At 43.9% G+C, this 21,254-nt stretch overlaps 1 protein-coding gene across 2 annotated transcripts in view; it reads right to left on the bottom strand.

Annotated features, from left to right (window-relative positions):
• Positions 1-2,760: 2,760 nt before the first annotated feature.
• The window catches only part of SNX14 (sorting nexin 14), a 68,421-nt gene continuing 49,927 nt past the window's right edge, over positions 2,761-21,254 (bottom strand). For both annotated transcript variants that reach the window (XM_054395163.1, XM_054395154.1), the window contains 8 exons: positions 20,095-20,135; positions 19,792-19,911; positions 11,652-11,775; positions 10,348-10,512; positions 8,873-8,968; positions 7,100-7,191; positions 6,892-6,948; positions 2,761-2,894 (listed from right to left, as the gene is read on the bottom strand). In XM_054395163.1, coding sequence (XP_054251138.1) covers positions 2,856-2,894; positions 6,892-6,948; positions 7,100-7,191; positions 8,873-8,968; positions 10,348-10,512; positions 11,652-11,775; positions 19,792-19,911; positions 20,095-20,135 — 734 coding nt within the window. In that variant the 3' untranslated portion in view covers positions 2,761-2,855. The remainder of the gene's footprint in view (positions 2,895-6,891; positions 6,949-7,099; positions 7,192-8,872; positions 8,969-10,347; positions 10,513-11,651; positions 11,776-19,791; positions 19,912-20,094; positions 20,136-21,254) is intronic.

The raw sequence follows: 21,254 nt of genomic DNA on the forward strand, positions 1-21,254 counted from the left end.
TCCCTGTGAGGGTCACAGAGCACTGGAACAGGCTGCCCAGAGAGGTTGTGAAGTCTCCTTCTCTGGAGACTTTCAAGACCCATCTGGATGTGTTCCTGTGCAACCTGATAGATTCTATGGTCCTGCTCTGGCAGGGGGGTTGGACTTGATGATCTTTGAGGTCCCGTCCAACCCCTAACCCCTGTGAGCAATGTTTTGAGTAAACCTGCTTTGTCTTTCTGGGAAGCTCATTTCTTCAGACCAAAGCTACTCAACTCTTAAATTCAGTGCACCTGCAGATGTCAAGGAGAAGGTGCACCAAGTTAAGCATTCAGTATGCTTAAATTCCAAGACCTCTTTAGTTTCCACATAAATTCAAGGATTGTGCATGAAAAGATCTCAACTATGCAGCTGCATTAGGTAAGTTGTGCTAGTCCAGGAATTAAAACAGCAACTGACCTTGACATGGTTATAACATGGAGCTGATGAAATATTTGTCAGTCATAGATTCCTAGAAGGGACCACCAGAGATCAAGTCCAATTCCCCTGCAAAGCAGGACCTCTCAGGGCAGGTGACACAGGAACATGTCCAGGTGGGTTTTGAAGATCTGTAGAGTAGGAGACCCTACAACTTCTCTGGGCAGCCTGTTCCAGTGCTCTGTCACCCTCACAGCAAAAAAGTTCTTTCTCATGTTGAGATGGAATTTCCTACCAGTCCCCCAAACTGTTTATAGCATGGTCTTCCCCAGATCAGCACAAAACCAGTAACAGAGGAACACTTCTGGCCTGATCTGTACCTGCATGCCAGTTTTTGAAGAGTTACAACAACTCCCTTGGCATATCTAGAGAGAAAGAACACTGCTACCTTCTTTGGAAATGACACAGGTAGATAGCACAAATGATTGGGTCCAGAGGAGAACCACCACGATGGTCTGACGGCAAAAGCACTTCTCCTGTGAAGCCAGGATGACAGAATTTGAACTGTTCAGCCTAGAGAAGGCTCTGGAGAGTCCTTAGAGCTACATTTCAATATCTGAAGGGAATCTACAGGAAGGCTGGGGAAGGACTGCTCAGAAGGGCTTGTAGCAATAGCACAAGGGGCAGTGGCTTGAAACTGGAGCAGTTTCAATTTGGACATAAGGAGGATGTTCTTTACAATGAGAGTGGTGAAATACTGGAAGAGGTTGCCCAGGGATGTGTTGGAGGCCCTGTCTCCAGAGACATTCAACATCAGCCTTGATGTGGCCCTGGACGGCATGATGGAGTTGGAGCTGTCTCTGTTCACTGCAGGGGGGGTGGGAAAGATGACCTTTGAGGGTCCCTTCCAACCCAATGCAATCTGTGAATTGTATTGACAAAGAACACTGAGAGTGCCTTAGATTGGCTTGCCTGTGATAAAGGGGAAAATTGGTGTTGCCTGGAAAGAAAACTTGAGGAATGGCCATTCAAATCTCTGTGTATTGTTCTGTGAGTAAAATGTTAAAAATCCACTCCTGAAAGTCCTTTCTCAAAGTCTCTTTTATAAAGGCTGGGCCAACAAATTAACATCTACAGGGAAAAATCTTCCACACTTTTTCTTTTTTGATATACAAGAAAGAGTTGTTAGAAAAAGCTCTGAACAGCCTCATGGTCTCTTTTCCAAGCCTGTAAAGATGTCAGAAAAAGAACAACAAAGTCATGTAAGGAATCCTAGAAAAATAAAGGCTTAAGGTGAAAGTCAAAGCCACTTACCACACATTTTAAGAGCACTTTAGCTCTGAAGGTCAGATAAACTACATCACACACACATTTTCCATGCTCATGGAAAGCATGAAGGTCAAAGATCATCCCAAGATGATGATTTGTATGCAACAGATTAAATAAGGTAAATCTTAAAATAAAAAAAAAGAGTCATCAGGAAAAATTTGTTAAGACAAGTTCCTAAAAAAAAAAAAAAAAAAAAAGACTTTCATGGGAGCATTCCACAACTTCCAAACAATTTTTTTTATGTTATCTTTTAAGGAAGCCAACAGCAATTTGCTCTTTTAGCAAAGGATACACTGATCGATCTCCCAGCTGTCCTATTTTATGTCATCCTTGTTGTAGGTTGAGGGGAATCAGGAGTTAATTGGTATAACCACAAAGAAAAGTCCTCCAGAGGCTAGAGAGTCCCAGGGGGGTGGGCAGCTTGTCCCAGGACATTGCAATCTGTTATTCTGTTCAGTTTTCCTGGACCTCTCTATTTAAGGGTGTGGTCAGACAAATCTCTCTCTGTGCTGTTATCTTTGTGGTTTGTGTGGGAGAGGCTTTCTCCTGGCCTTGGTTGGCAGGGAATTTCCAGCTATGCCACAGGGCCTGTTGAAGCCTGTGGTAGGTCTGGGTCTAAGGGGGGGGGGCAGCTCTTGGGCCTGCTGAGGCTGAGTGGGGAGGAGGTTTGTGGAAGGCTCTGGAAGGTTTGGGGCTGGTAGACTCAGGTGTATTCCTTTTACCTGAATGCCTTTGGTATATATTTGTAAACAGAATTTCCATTTAAACTTCCAATCCAGTGTGGAACATTTCTGTTTTACTCCTTGGAAAGGGGTAAAATATCTTTTGTGTCCTTTTGCCCTGGGCAACTCGTGGCTCAAAACCAGGAGGACACATCCTGAAATTTTATATCAATTTGACAGCAGCTAAACTTTTCATTTAAGGTACAGATCTATTATTTACTTGTAATTGGTATTAAATTTTAATGTCTTTATTACATAAAGATGTTTTTTTAATTATTATTTTTTTTAGAACTTAGATTTTTATGTTATTTACAAGAAAATATACATTGCAAGGTCAAAATGTCACATATCCATTACAATAGTGCACAGCAGATGTTTGCTACTGGGTGTCCTGCAAGATCCCTGCATTCACATCCAACATGAGACAGAGCTGGCTTCCTTTGGACCCTGTCAAAGAGTAAGGAGGAAAAAGAAAGTTAATCAGTTTGAAAATGTATATTTACATAGAAATGACTGAACTGAGCTATACTGATTAATGGCAGTTGAAAACATCCACTCAAAACCAGGGTTAAGAGAAAGGAAAGCTGCTTTCAGGGGTTTAGTACTCTCTGGACGTGCTGGATCAATGGGCTGAGAGCAGCAGAAGGAGGTTTAACAAGACCCAGTGCTGGCTGGGTCCTGCACTTTGGTCACAACAACCCCACACAATGCTATAGGCTTGGGAAAGAGTGACTGGAAAGCAGCTTGGTGCAAAAGGATCTGCGGGTGCTGGTGGATGGCCAGCTGAACATGAGCCAGCAGTGTGCCCAGGTGGCCAAGAAAGCCAATGGCATCTTGGCCTGTAACAAGAACAGTGTGTCCAGCAGGAGCAGAGGAGTGATTGTGGTTCTGTACTTGGCCCTGGTGAGGCTACAGCTTGAACTGAACACAGGTTCAGTTCAGGGCACCACAGTATATGGAAGACACCAAGGTCATAGAGCATGTCCAGAGAAGAGCACCGAGGCTGGTGAGGGGTGTGGAGGGCATGGGTGTACGAAGAGAGGCTGAGGGACCTGGGGCTGTTTGGTCTGGAGAAGAGAAGGCTAAGGGGAGATCTTATTGCTCTCTACAGCTACCTGAAAGGAGGCTGTAATGAGGCTGCTGTTGGTCTCTTCTCCCAAGTAACTAGCAACAGGACAAGAGGAAATTTTTAGATTGGGTATTAGGAAAAAATTCTTTACTAAGAGAGTGGAAGAGTGGAACAGGCTGCACAGGGAGGTGGTGGAGTCACCACCCCTGGAGGTGTTTAAGAAGTGTGTAGATGTGGAGCTTCTGGATACAGTTTAGTGGTCATGGTAGCTGGGTTACAGCTGGACTTGATGATCTTAAAGGTCTTCTCTAACCTTAATGATCCTGTGATTCTATTTCTCAAAACAGGCCATTTTGTTCTTTCTCTGCAACTTCTCACCTCCCCCGTTCCTAGCTGCTAAATACAGTTTTCCCAAAACAGCAATTTTCTGCTCTGGAAATGGCACTGGCATGGTGTTTTTTCCAGTGGACTTCTTTCCTTCCTCTGCTGGGAACCCTTCTCCTTTCTCAGACATCCCTTTTCCTTGTATCCTGTCTGACAGAGCTCCAAGGGACTGGCTGTCCAGAGAAGGGCCATGAGGATGTTTGAGTTTGTGTCTACACTTTGGTCACTGGGTACCACAGAAAAGAGCTTGGCCTTGTGCTCTTTGTACCCTCCCATTAGGTATTTGGATACATTAGTAAGATCCTCTGAGCCATCTCTTCTGGCTGAACAGTCCCAGCTCTCTCAGCCTGTTCTCACAGGGCAGATGCTCCTGCCTCTTCATCATCTTCATCACCCTCCTTTGTTGGACTCTCTCCAGTATACCCACATCTCTCTTGTACTGAAGAGATCAGAAGAGGCAACATCACCTCCCTTGACCTGCTGGCAGACACTCCTCCTAAGGCAGCCCAGGCTATCATTCACCTTTGCAGCACACTGCTGGCTCATGGTCACTGTGGTACCCACCAGGACCTCAGGTCATTTTCTGCCAAGCTGTTTTCCAGGTGGGTGGCCCCAGCATATGCTGATGCCAGGGCTTGTTCATCACCAGGTGCAGGACTTTGCATTTCCCTTTGTTGAAGTTCATGAGGTTCCTGCCAGCCCTGTCATAGATTTATAGATTCATAGAATGGGTTGGGTTGGAAGGGACCTTAAAGATCACCCAGTTCCAACCTCTCTGTCATGAGCAGGGACACAACCCACCAGCCAAGGCTGCTCAAGACCTCATCCAACCTGGCCTTGAACACCTCCAGGGAGGGGGCATCCACAAACTCCCTGGGCAACCTATTCCAGGACCTCACCACCTTCACTGGCAAGAATTTCTTCCTCATCTCCAGTTTCAATCTGTCCTCAAGCTTCTCTCCATTGCCCCTCATCCTCTCACTCCAAGCCCTTGTAAAATGTCCCTCCCCAGCTCTCCTGTAGCTGCTTCAGGTACTGGAAGGCTGCTCTAAGGTCTCCCTGGAGCCTTCTCTTCTCCAGGCTGAACAGACCCAACTCCCCCAGCCTCTCCCCATAGGGAAGGTTCTGCAGCCCTCTGATCATCTTCATGACCCTTCCCTGGACCTGCTCCAACAGTCCCAAGTCATAGAATCATAGAATCAGTCAGGGTTGGAAGGGACCACAAGGATCATCCAGTTCCAACCCCCCTGCCATGGGCAGGGACACCTCACACTGGATCAGGCTGGCCAGAGCCTCATCCAACCTGGCTGCAAACACCTCCAGGGATGGGGGAGAATCACCTCCCTTGACCTGCTGGCCACACTTCTCTTGATGCAGCCCAAGTCCCTCTTATCCTGGGGGCAGCAGAACTGGACACAGTGCTGCAGGTGGGGTCTCAGCAGAGCTGTCTGACCACAAGAGAGGTGTGCAAAGTGAAGGGTGATCTGAAGGTGCCAGCAGCCCTCCCAAAGCTGCAGAGGAAGCTGAAGTGGCTGGACACAGCTTTTGAGCAGGCTAGGTTCAGAGACAGGCAGCTTCTTGCAGTGACCCAGGGCAACAGAAAAGCCACCAGCTGAGTCTTGTCCCATTTCCAGCAGGGGCTGGTAGCAGATACTGGGTGGCAGTATGCACAAAGCAGGTTTACCACCTCTCAGCTTCCAGCTATTCCTAAAGCCACAATCTTCCCCAGCAGGGTAGAGCTGTCTATGTCACAGTGAACCTTCCCATTTTCCCTGGCTGACTTTGCCCTTGAATTTACTCATCTGCCATCATTTATATGTGAGGTGGCTGCTCCATCATCCAGACCATTAACAAAGATATTAAACAGGACTGGATCTACAACTAACCCCCTGAGATACCCTCCCTAGGTACTGGCTCCAACTAGATTTCATTCCACTGATCACCACCCCCTGGGCCTGACTGGTCCTTTAAAGACTATTCAAATGGTTAACAAACAAAACCTTCAATTTTTGTCAGCATCAGCTGAAGAAAAACCAATGCTGCTATGTGTTACTAGCTGTTGAGATACAAACAGTTCAGCAGAGTAAATTAGGGCCAAGTCAGGACTTTCTTGCAGCTCCAGGCTACTTCCTCATCCTCTTGGTCAGTTGGGTCTCCTTTTGTTTGTTTGTCCCTGCTTTGAGCATTGACATGAGGAAGCCAGCTACTGAGCTGATGCACAAAGTAGGTTAGACTTGCTAAGTGAAGACAATGCAAGGTGCCCCAGCTTCTCCTGACACCCAATGTTTGTTTCTGTTTGTCAGGCAAAACAAATCACTGCTGGTACTCCAAGGTCCTCAGACACAGGACTCATGCAATGAACATCTCTTAGAAGTGAGAGGTTTGCTTGTGGTGGGTTTGTGTCTAGTTAAGTAGCCCTTACCTCCTATTTGCCATAAAGACCAAACTGGACAATTACTATGTAAAACCCTAGGAAGGTTTTATGTACATAAGGATAAATATCAGATGGATCACAAACCTAAAGCTAAGCATTCTGAGTTGTGCCAATTCTTTCTCCTTTATCTGGATAGTTGGCTTAACATTGCAGTGACTAAACCAGAAGTAAAAAAGCCTCCTGCTAAACAATCTCAAGAAAAATACTGAAGCTCAACCTGAGCATTGCATGCAGAATGAACTTCCTAAAAATCAGGAAATGCATAGAGTGGAGACAAGCAATGAAAAAGAAAGACACAGAGGTCCTGACTGCTGATTGCTCTGTCTAGTTCTACTGAGAGGTAGCTCAGACTTGCTGTATGCTAAACAAACGGGTCTAAACTGATCTGGAAAGAGCTAATTAACAAAAGTGTAATTAATCCAGATTTTCATAGTTTCAACATTAGTAAAACACAGATTTTCCCCCCAGGTTTAAAAATAACAACAAAAATGCACCAGTGACCAAGCCCACTAGCAGCTTGAAGAATTCTGCAGCTCTTGAAGAGAGTTAGCACATACCTTACTCAGCTCTGGAAAGAGTTCCTGGATCCCAATGTCCAGCAGAACATAAGTTAACTGAAAGGAAATAAAGAAAAATCAAGAATGCTTGAAGGCAACACTACTGCTTTTTATTTTAACTCTGAACCCAGACCCACTCCTTTGCTACAGCCACACAGACAGGAAATTCTGTGCCAGAAGGCCAAGTTTCTCACATGCTATGAGTTACCTGCTTGTTGAGCACTGGTTGCTGCATCCCATCAAACAGAAGCCTGATGCCTTCATATTTAGCCTCTTCCCCAATGCACTTGCCTATTAAATCTAGACCAGATACAAAACCAAATACACAAGTTAGTAGGAAGCACTGCAAGGATGCAGTTACAGAACTCCAGCAATCAAAGAGAGTTTTAATTAAATAAAGGTCAAATTTTACCCATCTAAAGCAGTAAATGAAAAAACAAACCCTCCTTTTATCCTCCCTTTCCTTCGGGGCTGCACATTTAAGTAATTCTTACAGGCTTTATAGTATCAATGAATCATCCTCATGCATTGTTTAATAAACCTCAACCTGAAATGTTTTAATTACTTTCTGAATAGCCTAGGAAATGGGCCCCTCCTCCTTAGTTTATACAACATAAGGAGAGCTCAAATTTATCTTCTGCCTCCATAGAGTGCCCTTTTTTCCTATGGATAAAATACAAACCACAGGAACATTCTAAAGGCTAAGAAATGATGGTACACTGGTAAAGCTTTTCATTTCCATCATGTCTTTATTAATCTCTCCAACTTTGGCTGCTGAAGCCAGCAACACTTCAGTGACATTTAAAGAGTGGCTGTCAATGGTTCCATGTCTCAGTGGAGGCCAGTGACAAGTGGAGTCCCTCAGGGCTCAGTCCTGGGACCAGTCTTGTTTAACATCTCTGTGACATGGACAGTGTCATTGAGTGCACCCTCAGCAGGTTTGCTGATGACACCAAGCTGTGTGGTGCAGCAGACAGGCTGGAGGGAAGGGATCCATCCAGAGGGACCTGGACAGGCTGGAGAGGTGAGCACAAGCCAACCTCATGAGGTTCAACAAGACCAAGTGCAGGGTCCTGCATCTGGGTTGGGCAACAAGAAGCACCAATATAGGCTGGGCAGTGACTGGCTGGAGAGCAGCCCTGAAAAGAGGGACTTGGGGGTGCTGGTGGATGAGAAGCTCAACATGAGCTGGCAATGTGCACTTGCAGCCCACAAAGCCAACCAGATCCTGGACTGCATCTAGAGAAGCATAGCCAGCAGGTCAAGGTTCTCCCCCTCTGCTCAGCTCTGGTGAGACCCCACCTGGAGTACTGCATCCAGTTCTGGAGCCTCTATTACAAGAGGGATATGGACATGCTGGAACGTGCCCAGAGAAGGGGCACCAGGATGATCAGAGGGCTGGAGCACCTCTCCTGTGAGGACAGACTGAAAGAGTTGGGGCTGTTCAGTCTGGAGAAGAGAAGGCTCTGAGGTGACCTTCTTGTGGCCTTCCAGTATCTGAAGGGGGCTACAAGAAAGCTGGGGAGGGACTTCTTAGGCTATCAGGTAGTGATAGGACTAGGGGGAATGGAATAAAGCTGGAAGTGGGGAGATTCAGACTGGATGTGAGGAAGAAGTTCTTCCCCATGAGAGTGGTGAGAGCCTGGAATGGGTTGTCCAGGGAGGTGGTTGAGGCCCCATCCCTGGAGGTGTTTGCAGCCAGGCTGGATGAGGCTCTGGCCAGCCTGATGTAGTGTGAGGTGTCCCTGCCCATGGCAGGGGGGTTGGAACTGGATGATCCTTGTGGTCCCTTCCAACCCTGTCTGATTCTATGATTCTATATGAAACTGAACTCCTGAGTTTCTACACCTAGTAGCAGTGTTCTTAGTCATCTCAAACTTCAGCAGTGCATGTATTATTTGATGTGGAAAACTGATGTGACTGTATTTGGGTTATGCATCTGTTTGAACAATCACAGAAGGAGAGTCAAGGAACACAGAACCTGGAATGTATCTCATCATTTCTTCAAAAGTCTGCTTTGCTCGCTTCTGTTTGTCCTGGAGAGAGCGCGGCTCGGTGTTCTCACAGAACACAGCATCTGTGGGGAAGACACAGAAGAAAAAAAGAGTCTTTAGGCAGCTATGCATCCCTTGGAGCATGGCTTGGAGCTTCTTCTCTGTAAGGGAACTCTAGCCTTGCCAGATAACTCAGTGCCTTGGTCTAGTTGATTTAGATAAGGTCGGATGATCAGATGGACTTGATGATCTTGGAAGTCTCTTCCAACCAGGTTGGTTCTGTGATTCTGTCTTTTGATTACAATAGCCTGCTAGGACCCAGAGCATCCCACCTGTGTGAAGGACAGGCAGCTTCTGCCAATTTGATTCCAGTATTTTCTAAACTCTTAAAGAGCTTTCTTCTAAGTTTGGATCATTTCTACTTTAGGTTAGTTATGATCTCCTTACTTAAAATTTCCCTTTATACTTTCAAAGCTATAAGCAGTAGTTACCCTTTGTGATAAAGCACTTGTGTTAAAGCACTGGAACTGCCAGTCTGAACAAAAACCCCAAGAATTGTTGTTCATCAGAAATATTAGGCACTGGGTTTTGGTTTTAGGCTCTGAAAGATTACTCCTTTCCTTTCTCTGTCACAAGATTTTGTTTTGGCTTGATACAGACAGAACTACCTTGATACCAGAGCTTTGGCCAGACATATTGTTTAAATCAGAAGGTAGTCAGATAATACTTCTTCACTGTTGTGAGGCCATATTCTAATTATTTTATTTTTTTTAAATCTCCCTTTCTCTTACTTGAAGGTCAAGAATACTCAAGGCCTCACAAAATCCCATCCCAACAAAGGGAACAAACAAAAACCAGTAAATGACAGTGATGCACACACAAGCAAAACTTAAAGACAGCATGAAATATTCACACTCTGATGCACCAAACCCCTCTTTATTCTGATTTTCTTCTTTGCACACCTTAGTAAATCATTATCAATAATGCTTGTTTCTGTAACTGCTACTGACAGACATGGCTGACTCAGCACCATTCTGCAACAAGCTTCTGGAATCTTCTTTGAAGAATCACAGAATTGTCAGGGTTGGAAGGGACCTCAAGGATCATCTAGTTCCAACCCACTTGCCATGGACAGGGATACCTCACACTAGATCAGGTTGCTCAGAGCCACATCCAGCCTGGCTTTAAGAACTTCCAGGGATGAGGCTTCCACCACCTCCCTGGGCAACCTGTTCCAGTGTCTCACCACCCTCCTGGTGAAAAACTTCTTCCTAACATCCAATCTGAATCTTGGATCCATTCTCTCGAGTCCTATCACTACTCAACAGGTCCTCTTGGTTTTTAAAACCCCATTAGCTGTAGTCCTGCATTTCAAAATTTGGTACCCAGGAACTTAACAGAAGAGATTTCAAATCCCAAACTAAAGCAGCACTTCCACATCAAAAATGTAACTTTTACTAACCTCTCAGCAGTGTTATCAAGGAAACCAAACGATGCTCCTCAAACAGCTGTTCTAATTTACAATGCAAATAATAATCTGTGTAGAGTTCCAATGTATTCTTGAAGAGAATCCTTCCTCCCATCAAGAGGTGATGCAGCCAGTCAGGAATGCGGAACACCACCCTACCTGCAAAGTTGCAGCAACACAGGTTCATAAGGTTCTCCTGAGGATAAAGGAGTCACTCATTCAAAAGAAAGAAAGAAAAGATTGCAAAAGAGCAAATAAGTGGGAAAAGATTCTCCCCCTGTTCTCCAGACTGCTTATCAAAACCTTCTTACAATTTTCACAGAATGTTAAGGGCTGGAAGGGACCTCAAGAGATCATCCAGTCCAACCCCCCTGTTAGAGCAGGAGCACCTAGACCAGATCACACAAGAACACATCCAGGTGGGTCTGGAATATCTCCAGAGAGGGAGACTCCACCAACCCCCCTGGGCAGCCTGTTTCAGTGTTCTGTCATACTCACAGTGAACAAATTTTTCCTCATGTTTCCATGGAACTTCCTATGCCTCAACTTCCACCCATTGCCCCTTGTCCTGTCATTGGGCATCACCCAGCAGAGCCTGGCTCCATCCTCTTGGCACTCACCATTTACATATTTATAAACATGAATGAGGTCACCTCTCAGGCTCCTCCTCTCCAAGCTGCAGAGCCCTCAGCTCCCTCAGTCTCTCCTCATAAGGAAGATGTTCCACTCCCTTCATCATTTTTGTGGCTCTGCGCTGGACTCTTTCAAGCAGTTCCCTGAGGTCCTTCCTGAACTGAGGAGTTCAGAACTGGACACAGTATTCCAGATGCAGCCTCACCACACCCTTTCTAATCCACCCCAGAATGGCATTTGCCTTCTTGGCCACAAGAGCACATTGCTGCCTCGTGGTCAACTTTCCATCCACTAGAAGTTTCCATCCCCTAAGTTGCATAACTTAATTCTCAAAATGTAGAATTCAGGCACATTCAAGAAAAACTAAGGGACCTACTCCTGTAAGCTCATACTCTGAGATGCAGAAAGGAAGAGATGTAACAACACAAGTGAGCAATAATGAGAGGCAAAGAAAGAAAGATAAATAATGAAAGAGGAAGAAGGTCCTTTAAAGTACGACTGTGTTCCTAAGCTGCACACTGTTAAGCTTGCAAGTACTGAACAAGATACGGAACAATAAGAGAATTTTATTTTTTACCTGAAGAACCTGAACTTCCTCTTTGGCATGAAGTGTAAGAACAGTTAAGATAAAAGGGTAAGAATAATTAAAATAAATCACTTCTTACCAACATACATTAAGTAGTCATAGACTCCTTCCACAGTCATCACTTCCATGAAGTAGTTCTGATTTTGTCGCCTTTCTGTGTTCTCAGACCGGTTTGCATTATTCTTGAACAGATCATTGAAAAGCTAGGAATAAAAATGGAATACTAAAAATACTGCATTCAAAGGCAAAAGCACAGCCATCAGATCTGGATTGGTAGTTCGTGGGTTGGTTTGGTGTTTTGTTTGTGGTTTTTGTTTTGTTTCAGTTTTTTTGTGGAAGTATTTTTATGTTTGGTTTGGCTTTTTTTTTTTTTTTTCCCAGTGCTTTCAAAGGTCTTTCCCATTATGTTATTAAAATAATCATCAACCAACAAACTTCTCCTTGTAGCAAAAACTTCTTGAGTCTTTGTAAGTTACCAAGGTTGAGACTTTCTCCAATTATTGTCCTTTTTTTTTAGTTTTACTCCTTTACCCTATTTTTCCAGGTGTTCCACTCTCCCCCTCCTGCCCTTTTTTTACCTTGTATTCTTCCACAAAACATGGAATAATTAAATCCCCAAATGGTCTCCCCTCCATCACCTAGGCACACATTCTTCCACCCCTCCCAAGGACCCCCAGGTCTGTAGGCTCCAGCAACTGGAAAGGAGGAGGAGTTGTCAGAGTCTTGAGGCCCTCCACATTTGACATTACGTAGCGATCACCATTAACAGTTTACTTTAAACTATCTTCTCCCCCAAATGGTTGATCTAAAGATTAGGAAGAATTTATACAAAATCCTGCTGTATTATGAAAGGAAAGTTCAAAAGTTTATACAAAGCTTCTGAAAAAAAAAAAAAAGGAAAAAAAAAAAAGGAAACAATCCCACAACTGATGATAGTGCTACCTAGGTTGAGATGATTGCTACTGACACAGATTTTTCTGTATCACTCCCAAATTAAAATTAGTTCCAAGGAACAGAAAGTGATTTCCTTATGGGTGGTTTGCTTTCTCTAGAGAAAAAAAAAAAAATCCAAATCACAACAAGCTCTGAATCATGCAAGTCTCTTAAACAGAATGCTTTGCACTCTTAGGAAAAATGACATCAGGAAATTTGGCAAGACTCAGGTTTTGACTTGTACTTAGTCTCTCTCTTTTGTTAAGTGCCAAAACGCTGCCCTTATCTTCACAGGGTTCACTCAAATTAAACAACACAAAGTCATTCCATAAATTACATGAAAGAGCAAACATGGTTAATGCCCTGGTGGATGACTGGTGTCCAGGAAGGTACCAGACCTAGAGAGAACACGTCATTATTCACGCCTACTGGATGAAAGTGCCCTTGCTATGTTGTTTAAAAAAACCTTCTATAAACTGAAATCTATAACCTCCTCAGTGCTGGAATCAGGACACTGGGAAAACCTTAACTGAATTGTTGTAAATTAAACAAGAACCTCATTTGGTTTTTGGATGCATCCCACAGCTTGACTGAGCTAACTCAAAGCAGCCCATTGTGCAGTGCAGATAAAGTTCCAGAGGAGTGTGCAGAGGCCAAACTAAATGATTAACAGCAGTTCAGAAGGTGAGCTACTAAAAAAGAATCAAAAAAGTGAAACATGAAGACTATCTTAGGGCAAAGCTTTCTGACTTCCAAAGGTTATTCTGCCTTTCAGCAGTGTTTTTTGGAACACTGGATGTACCTCTGCAAGTGGATTATCTGTCTTGCACCTTAAATACCCCACAGAATCACAGAGTGGCAGGGGTTGGAAGGCATCTCCAGAGATCACCAAGTCCCCTGCCAAAGCGGGATCACCCAGGGGAGGTCACACAGTAAGGCATCCAGACACGTCTTGAAAGTCTCCAGAGAAGATGACACCACAACCTCTCTGGGCAGCCTGTTCCAGTGCTTTGTCACCCTCACAGCAAAGAAGTTTTTCCTCATGTTGAGGTGGAACTTCTTGGCTTATACTCATTGTCCCTTGTCCTATCACAGGACACCACTGAAAAGAGACTAGCACCTTCTTCTTAACATCTGCCCTTCAGGCATTTAAATTCTCCTCTCAGTCTTCTCCAGACTAAGCAGCCCCAGGTCTCTCAGCCTTTCCTCATAAGGCAGATGTTCCACTCCCTTAAACATCCTTGCAGCCCTCCATTGGACACTCTGGTATATCCCTGTCCCTCTTGAACTGGGGAGCCCAGGACTGGACACAATACTCCAAATGTGGTCTTACCAAGGCAGAGTAGGGGCACAGGAGAACCTCCCTCAGCCTGCTGGCCACACTCCTCTTAATGCACCAAGCTTTGAAAGCTTCAACTTTTGCACATGGCATTTCAGAAAGCAACAGCACATCAATGCATGCAGTTTTAATACAGGACATACACTGCACTGTTCCAGTGCAAGCCTGCATTCTACAGCTTAGGAGGTGTTTTGCACTTCCCAAGCATGTGGCTCAGAGGAAAGCCAAGTGCAAACCACACAACTGGACATCCAATAGACAAGTTAAGATTATATTCCCAGTTCAGGTAAGCTCAGGAGCTTGTTTGTAATGTCGCTGTGCAAGTTTGTATTTGAGATGTCACAGAATGGTCTGGGTTGGAAAGGACCTCCAAAAGTCTTCTAGTCCAATCCCCTCTGCAGTCAGCAGGGACATCCTCAACTAGATCAGGTTGTCCAGAGCCCTGTTGAGTGTCACCTTGAATATCTCCAGAGATGGGGCCCCAACCACCTCTCTGGGTAACCTGTGATATAATGCTCACTGTTGTAATTAGACTGAAAAAATAAGAGGACAAGCAAGACAAACTGTAATGAGCATTACTCCTCTCTCTAGGATTAAACAGTAACTGTAATTATAAACATGAAATGTTCTTAATAAACAGTAACTGTAATTATAAACACAAAATGTTCTTAATAGGCTTTCAATGAGGAAATTCCATGGATTGGTACTGCTTAAGTACCAGTACTTGGCTGGTTAAGCCAAGCTCTTGAAGCAAATTAAATACAGAAGGACTGTACTAAGAAAGAGACCTAAGTAACTCCTGCTATAATTGGCTGTCTGTACCTTGAAGGGAAAAGCTACCAAATGAAGTATGAATGCTTACACAAAATGTCTAATGGAAAAACCACAGTTACTCAATGTTTAGTGAGTGCGCATGCAAATATGTGTCCATAGTTTCCAGCATAGGTATGAAGTTTATAACAGCAATACCATGATCATCCACAGCCAGAGGCAGGAACCTCTCCATCATTATTCCTGCTCACTTCCAAAGACTACTACAGCAATCCAATTGCTCCTGGCTGTAGGAAAGTTGACTACTCATCTTCATCATTAATTTCTAACCAGTAATCTTTCCACTAATACTTAAAACATCCAAACACGCACCAGGAATATTCAAAAGGAAGCCATATGCAGAAAACCTTTCAGAGAAGTAAGCACATTTCTGCTTGAACTCAAGCCTTCATCTGCCCTGACAGGCTTTCAGGCATTTCCTATCCAGCCTGTTGATCAAGAGGTAGCCTGAACATGTACCCTGCTGATGGGAACAGAGCTGGCAGCACGCACACTGGGGAATGTGCACTGTGCACTCAGCAGATTCCAACATGTTGATACCAGAATAATTAGATCTGTGTCAGATAAGGTGTATGGGAACGCTGGGGCAATACAAGCATGAGCTGGAAGTCAACTTTAGCATTTATCAAAAAAGCTTCAGTGCTGAAGAACTTCCTTGCTAGGAGGCAACGTGCTCTCCTCACAGATGGGCACTCCAAAAGCGCCAGCATTCCGTCTCTTCAGCTGCCTGCCACACCTCACCATTCACTCCAGACAGGTAGCTCTCACAGTCCAGGTACTGGAGCACCTCTCCTATGAGGACAGGCTGAGAGAGTTGGGGTGGTTCAGTTTGGAGAAGAGAAGGCTCTGAGGTGACCTTCTTGTGGCCTTCCGATATCTGAAGGGGGCCTACAAGAAAGCTGAGGAGGGACTTTTTAGGGTGTCAGGTAGTGACAGGACTAGGGGGAATAGATCCAAACTGGAGGAGGGGAGATTTAGATTAGATGGTAGGATGAAGTTCTTCACCATAAGAGTGGTGAGACACTGGAACAGGTTGCCCAGGGAGGTGGTAGAAGCCTCATCCCTGGAGGTGTTTAAGGCCAGGCTGGATGTGGCTCTGGGCAACCTGATCTAGTGTGAGGTGTCCCTGCCCATGGCACAGGGGTTGGAACTGGATGATCCTTGAGGTCCCTTCCAACCCTGACAATTCTGTGATCTCCATCACCAGGAGGTAAGGGGGCAAGGCTAATGCATAGTGATTAAATCATCAGGAAGACATCACGGGGCACAAGCAAAACTGCGAACTGAACAACGCAGACTATGGCACATGCATCTGGATGTGGGATGGGGACAGGGAGGGATGTTAACTCAGTCTACCTCTGCTCCGGCCTTTCCACTGAACTGAAAGTTTTGGTGGCTGCATTCCTAGACAGCATTTCCCAGCTTAATTTCATCTGAAATAAATTCAGCTCTAGGACAGCTTCCCAGTACAACAGCAAATGCGACATGCAGAGATGGTTAGATTTGCTTCCAAAAAGCATTGCTGATCTCACTAAAACTGGCAGATGAAACCAGTGCAGCTTACACATCAAATCCAAGAAGAGACAAAATGCAAATGGCACAGTGTTCTGGCACAAAGCTTTTCTAAGCATGGGCTGACTTGAGAAAGAGAAACCCGTCTTACAGAGAAGGCACAAGGACCCCAACAAATCAGCAAGAGGGGTGAATTTCACAGTGTGCATGGGAACACTCAGCACAGATCAAAACACAGAATAGTCTGGGGTATCAGATCCCTAATAATCACAGTTAGTGAGAGTTAAGTGCATGTGTTCTGGCCATCTTGCCTTGCAGTTCCCAGTTTTGGGCTCCTCAGTTCAAGAAAGAGAGAGAACTGCTGGAGAGAATCCCATGGAGAGCCACGAGGATGATTAGGGGACTTGAACATCTCCCCTATGAAGAGAGACTGAGAGCCCTGGGGCTGTTTATTCTGGAGAAGAGCAGACTGAGAGGGAATCTGATCAATGTCTATCAATATCTGAGGGGTGGGTGTCAAGTGGAGGGGGCCAGGCTCTTTTTGGTCGTTCACAGTGATAAGACAAGGAACAATGGGTTCAAACTTGAACATAAAAGATTTCAGCTCAACATGAGGAGAAACTTCTTTCCAGTGAGGGTGACAGAGCACTGGAACAGGCTGCCCAGAGAGGTTGTGGAGTCTCCTTCTCTGGAGACTTTCAAATCCCACCTGGATGCATTCCTGTGCAGGCTACCCTAAGCGATCCTGCTTTGGCAGGGGGGTTGGACCTGATGATCTCTGGAGGTCCCTCTTCCAGCCTCTGATATACTGTGATACTGTGAACTGATAGTGAGAAAGCAGTTAGCACATGAATTCCTTATACATGGCTCTGCAGGTCAAAACTGGCACTCTAATTTGAGTACAAAAAGATCCTGACTATCTGAGTGTAAGGAGTGGTCTGAAGAGCCTCATTTGTCTCACCATTGTCATCAGGAATCAGGACCCCCTTGCCCCAAGGAGAAGGAAATTCAGGCTAACATCTTAGCATGAGTTCTGCAGCGGCCTACTCAATAATAAGTTACTGGTTACATGACTGAGCCTGTGCACTGGAATGCAGTCTCCATGGTTTTCCAGGTGCAGGTTCCGTGGGAGAGACCTGGCTGGTACCAGCGGTCCGTACCTGCCAAGTCTGATGGACGACCTCACCGTGTGCGATTATCCCTTCGGAACGGAGGAATGGAGCTGGAGGCAAGAGAGCCTGATGTCCTGGTGTTGCCAGGGGAGCCAGGAACTTTAGTGACCTCTGCTCCTTGTAATGTCATTATAACACGAAAGCACAGCTCCTATAGGGCCTGAGGCTACCTGCCTCCAAGGCAGACCATGCCTTGGACACACTTCCTTGAGCATGAGTAGAAGCCCTACTCGTGGGGGGCAGAGAGGTGGAGTTCAGACATCGACAGGTGTGAAGCTGATTATAAAAGATGTCTCCCTAGCAATGGGGTGTTGGGAGAGTTTTGGAGAGTTTTCTGGGGAGTTCTGTGCATGTGTGTGTGAGTGTGTTAAGAAGTAACAAGACTTTGAAGGAAAGCTTTCCCTACTAAGATCAAGAAGGACCAGCAGGACTGGACACAGGACCAGAGAGATGTCTTTGGACCCTTGCATTGTTGGTAGCTATGGACTTCTTTCCCTTTTCCCTCTTCGCTTTACTTTACTTTTTCCCTTTTCTTCCCTCACTTTTCTCTATCACATATGGGTCAACAATAAAGTTTTGCTGCTGACTGAAGTGAACCCTCTGGCATGAGTCACCTGAGTTCTTTGCACTTTGAGATCACAGTAACAAACCATCATGAGTCTATTGTTTGGACCATGACACTGATCACAGCAGCAGCCCCCAAGTCTTGAGTGCCCATTGTTAAATAATAATCACAGCTCTGCAGGAGTTGTACTGGAGTCTGAAACTTTCTACTCATTTACAGCAAATGGCTGCAGAGAGTGCATTAGGGAAAGAGGAAAGAAAACCTGAAATATATGTAGAATTACTTATTCATGAAAGAGCAAACTAGAATAAAGCTGCTCAGAAGAACATCTCTCAACAGATAGTGAGGAGAGGGGAGCTGGGGCCAGCCTCATCTTTTTTTGCTCTCTGCAAAGAAACTCCTATCTGATGACAAAAGCAGCCCTGACAGGGAAATCAGCAGTACTAGCAACAACTTTTGACTCTGATTCCACAACCTTGTGTCTCCAATGGAGTGCATCCATAGGCAGATGGGCAGCAGTGGTAAGGAGGTTTGCCCCATAATACTATTTCTGAAAATGGCATTGGAAAACAGAAGATAGTAAAGATCTACATTTTGTTTAAGGGAACTTCAGTATTCCAGATAAAAGCTCAAGTGCAGCCAGCTCTCTGTTTTCCTGGGACCACCACAGTTGAAAAGAATTAGAAAAAACATTCATTTCAGAGCCTGAATTTCTATATATGTTCTTTTACAAGAACGACACACCGACACTTCTGACAACTAGTTTGGATTTTAACACCTACATATTTTTTCCCATCTTTCACAATCAAAAATGGTTAGGAATTCCACTTTGAATAATTAATTTTGATCCTTTAATAAAGTTTCTCAAGAGAACTACAGAAAGAACCCGGTCTTCATAGGAATGCTTCAGACTGCAAAGCTTGCACTCAAATATTAAAATTATGAATTTTTTTTTTACTGTGATCTGTCAAGAAATACTGAAGTGATTGTTCATACTGTGCTGGGGTATGCCATCAGCTGTTTCATTAAAAAACAGCTGAACTATTTATGCATGCACTGTTTCTAGCACAAGCCAAAAAACTCTACACCTGAGTTTTAGAACTGCTGACACATTTATACCCCTCTGAACAGACAGCAGTAGCAAAATACCTTAACCTTGGAAACAGCATCTAAGGTAAGAAAAGGACTTGAAATGAAGAATACTAATGTTGTGTGCATGCCCATGTAAGGTAACACAAGAATATTAGCTGTAGTGCTTCCAAGACTTCCAAGTTCAGAAGATGAAACCTAAACAAATTAATAGCTCTAACTGCCATTGGACTTAATCATTTTAAATATTACGTAGCTGCAAATTCTGTAAGCGCCGCAACACCATAAAAATGTCCATATTGAAGGAAACAAAAAGGTCCACTTTCTCAACAAGAACCATAAATGGATCCTGGGCTTCTAGGTCTTGCAAGAAAAGAATGGGCTTCGATAATACTTTTCACCAATACTCATCAGCCTCCAATTGTTTCCAACACTAAAAAAGTTCAAGAACTGGCTGTAGTTCCTTTACACGTATTCACACTGAATACATTTCCTTTTTGTGATCTGCCAACACAAAATAGGTAAGTTCACAGATTCAGAGAATGCTTTGGGTTTGAAAAGACCTTAAATATCATCCATTGCCCCAAAACTCCTGCCATGCCCAGGGACACCTTTTCCATTTCCAGGTTGCTCAAGGTCTCATCCAACTTGGCCTTGAACACCTCCAGGGAGGGGGCATCCATTTAAGTTTTTTTTTCTGTTTGTTCTTTGCATTTTCAGAACATGGTCAATTTTCCCCACTCCTGTAAAGTGGGGAATAAAAGATCATTTACTGTACCTTTTTGTTGTTTTCAGAAGTGGGACTCAAAATGGTAAGTTCAGGCCTACTTGGTTTAGGCTTGGGAGATTCACAGGAGTTGATAAAATTCATGATGAATGGCTCCAAATGCTGACCTTTCTGAAATAAGATATGAGTGACTGCATCACTATAGGAAACAAAAAACAAACAAACCAACCCCCCCCAAAAAGAAACTAAAAAAAACTGAGTTTCCAGACAAATTTTTAACTAGCCTATGAGTTAGTAAGGATGTAAAATAAATTACTGAAATTAAAATGATGGCAACCCAGAAGCCTTACTCACCTCTTTCATCAGCTTTCCTGGAACAGACTTTATAATTTTACCTAAAATTAGAAACAAACAAACAAAATAAAACCTTTCTGTAATCACTGCCTGATCTGAAAGGCATTTTGCTCTTCTACAATTTCTGTATTCATTGTTTAGTACTTAATTTAAAATTACAACAGTTTTTAAAACCTGTGTATTTTTTTTTTCCTTCATTCAGCACAAAAAGCTTTGAAAGTCTTCGACATATCCAGCTTATAACATGGTGCTTAGGAAAAGATATTTAAAATATCTTTTATAATATATATAATATATTTAAATATATAATATATTTAAAATTATATAGATTATTACCTGGATACTTATAAAACTTAACCTTCATAAACATTTATCACAACAGAAAACAGAAAAACTGAGCTTCTCCTCTTTCCCTGAAAAGATCAGAGAGCCCCTGGAAGGATCCAGTCTTGAAATTAGTAGGGAGTAAAGTTTTACAAAGGAGATGGCCTACAGCTGTGGTCTTAAAAATCAGCTCTTCTGGCCTGTTGAGGCTTTCAGGATACAACACAGGAACTTTGACTGCTGAAAAATGAAAGTGCTTAGGATTAAGTTTTATTTTAAGCACTACATTTACAGTAATATTTTTCTTAACTACATGTCATCACATTTGGAGCTTACATTGGAAAGTATGTACAATGATTAAATGATAACAATAAAGTCACTCATCCTCACAAAAAGCCCTACTGAAGTGCCAAGGCTCATTAAAAGGATTTTTATGGAAGAGAAGCATAGCCTCAGACATGAGATGCATTACAGTAAACGCCATAATTATAAGCTTCTTTTAACAACATAGATGTAGAGGGGAGGTCTAAAACAAACCAAAAAACTTTTAACTGCAGGATGACCACCAAAATCTCATTCAACAACTTGGTAAGCAACCTAACAGCGTGGCCACCCCAGAAGATTCACTCCATGGTTGGAAGAAGTAGAAGTGCAGTGACACATTTCAGACACAGCTTTCCTGGACCATGCTAGTGACAGAACTACAAGTGTTATAATACATGAAGACAGAATGGCCAGCTCAGAATTACAGAATTACCAGCTCAGGCCCTCTACCCTGAGACAGCTACACTGCACCCAAGCTGTAAACTCACACTGCACTCTACTTTTTTGGATTT

Source organism: Indicator indicator, chromosome 2 (genome assembly GCF_027791375.1).
Source record: "Indicator indicator isolate 239-I01 chromosome 2, UM_Iind_1.1, whole genome shotgun sequence".
NCBI classification, from domain to species: Eukaryota; Metazoa; Chordata; class Aves; order Piciformes; family Indicatoridae; genus Indicator; species Indicator indicator.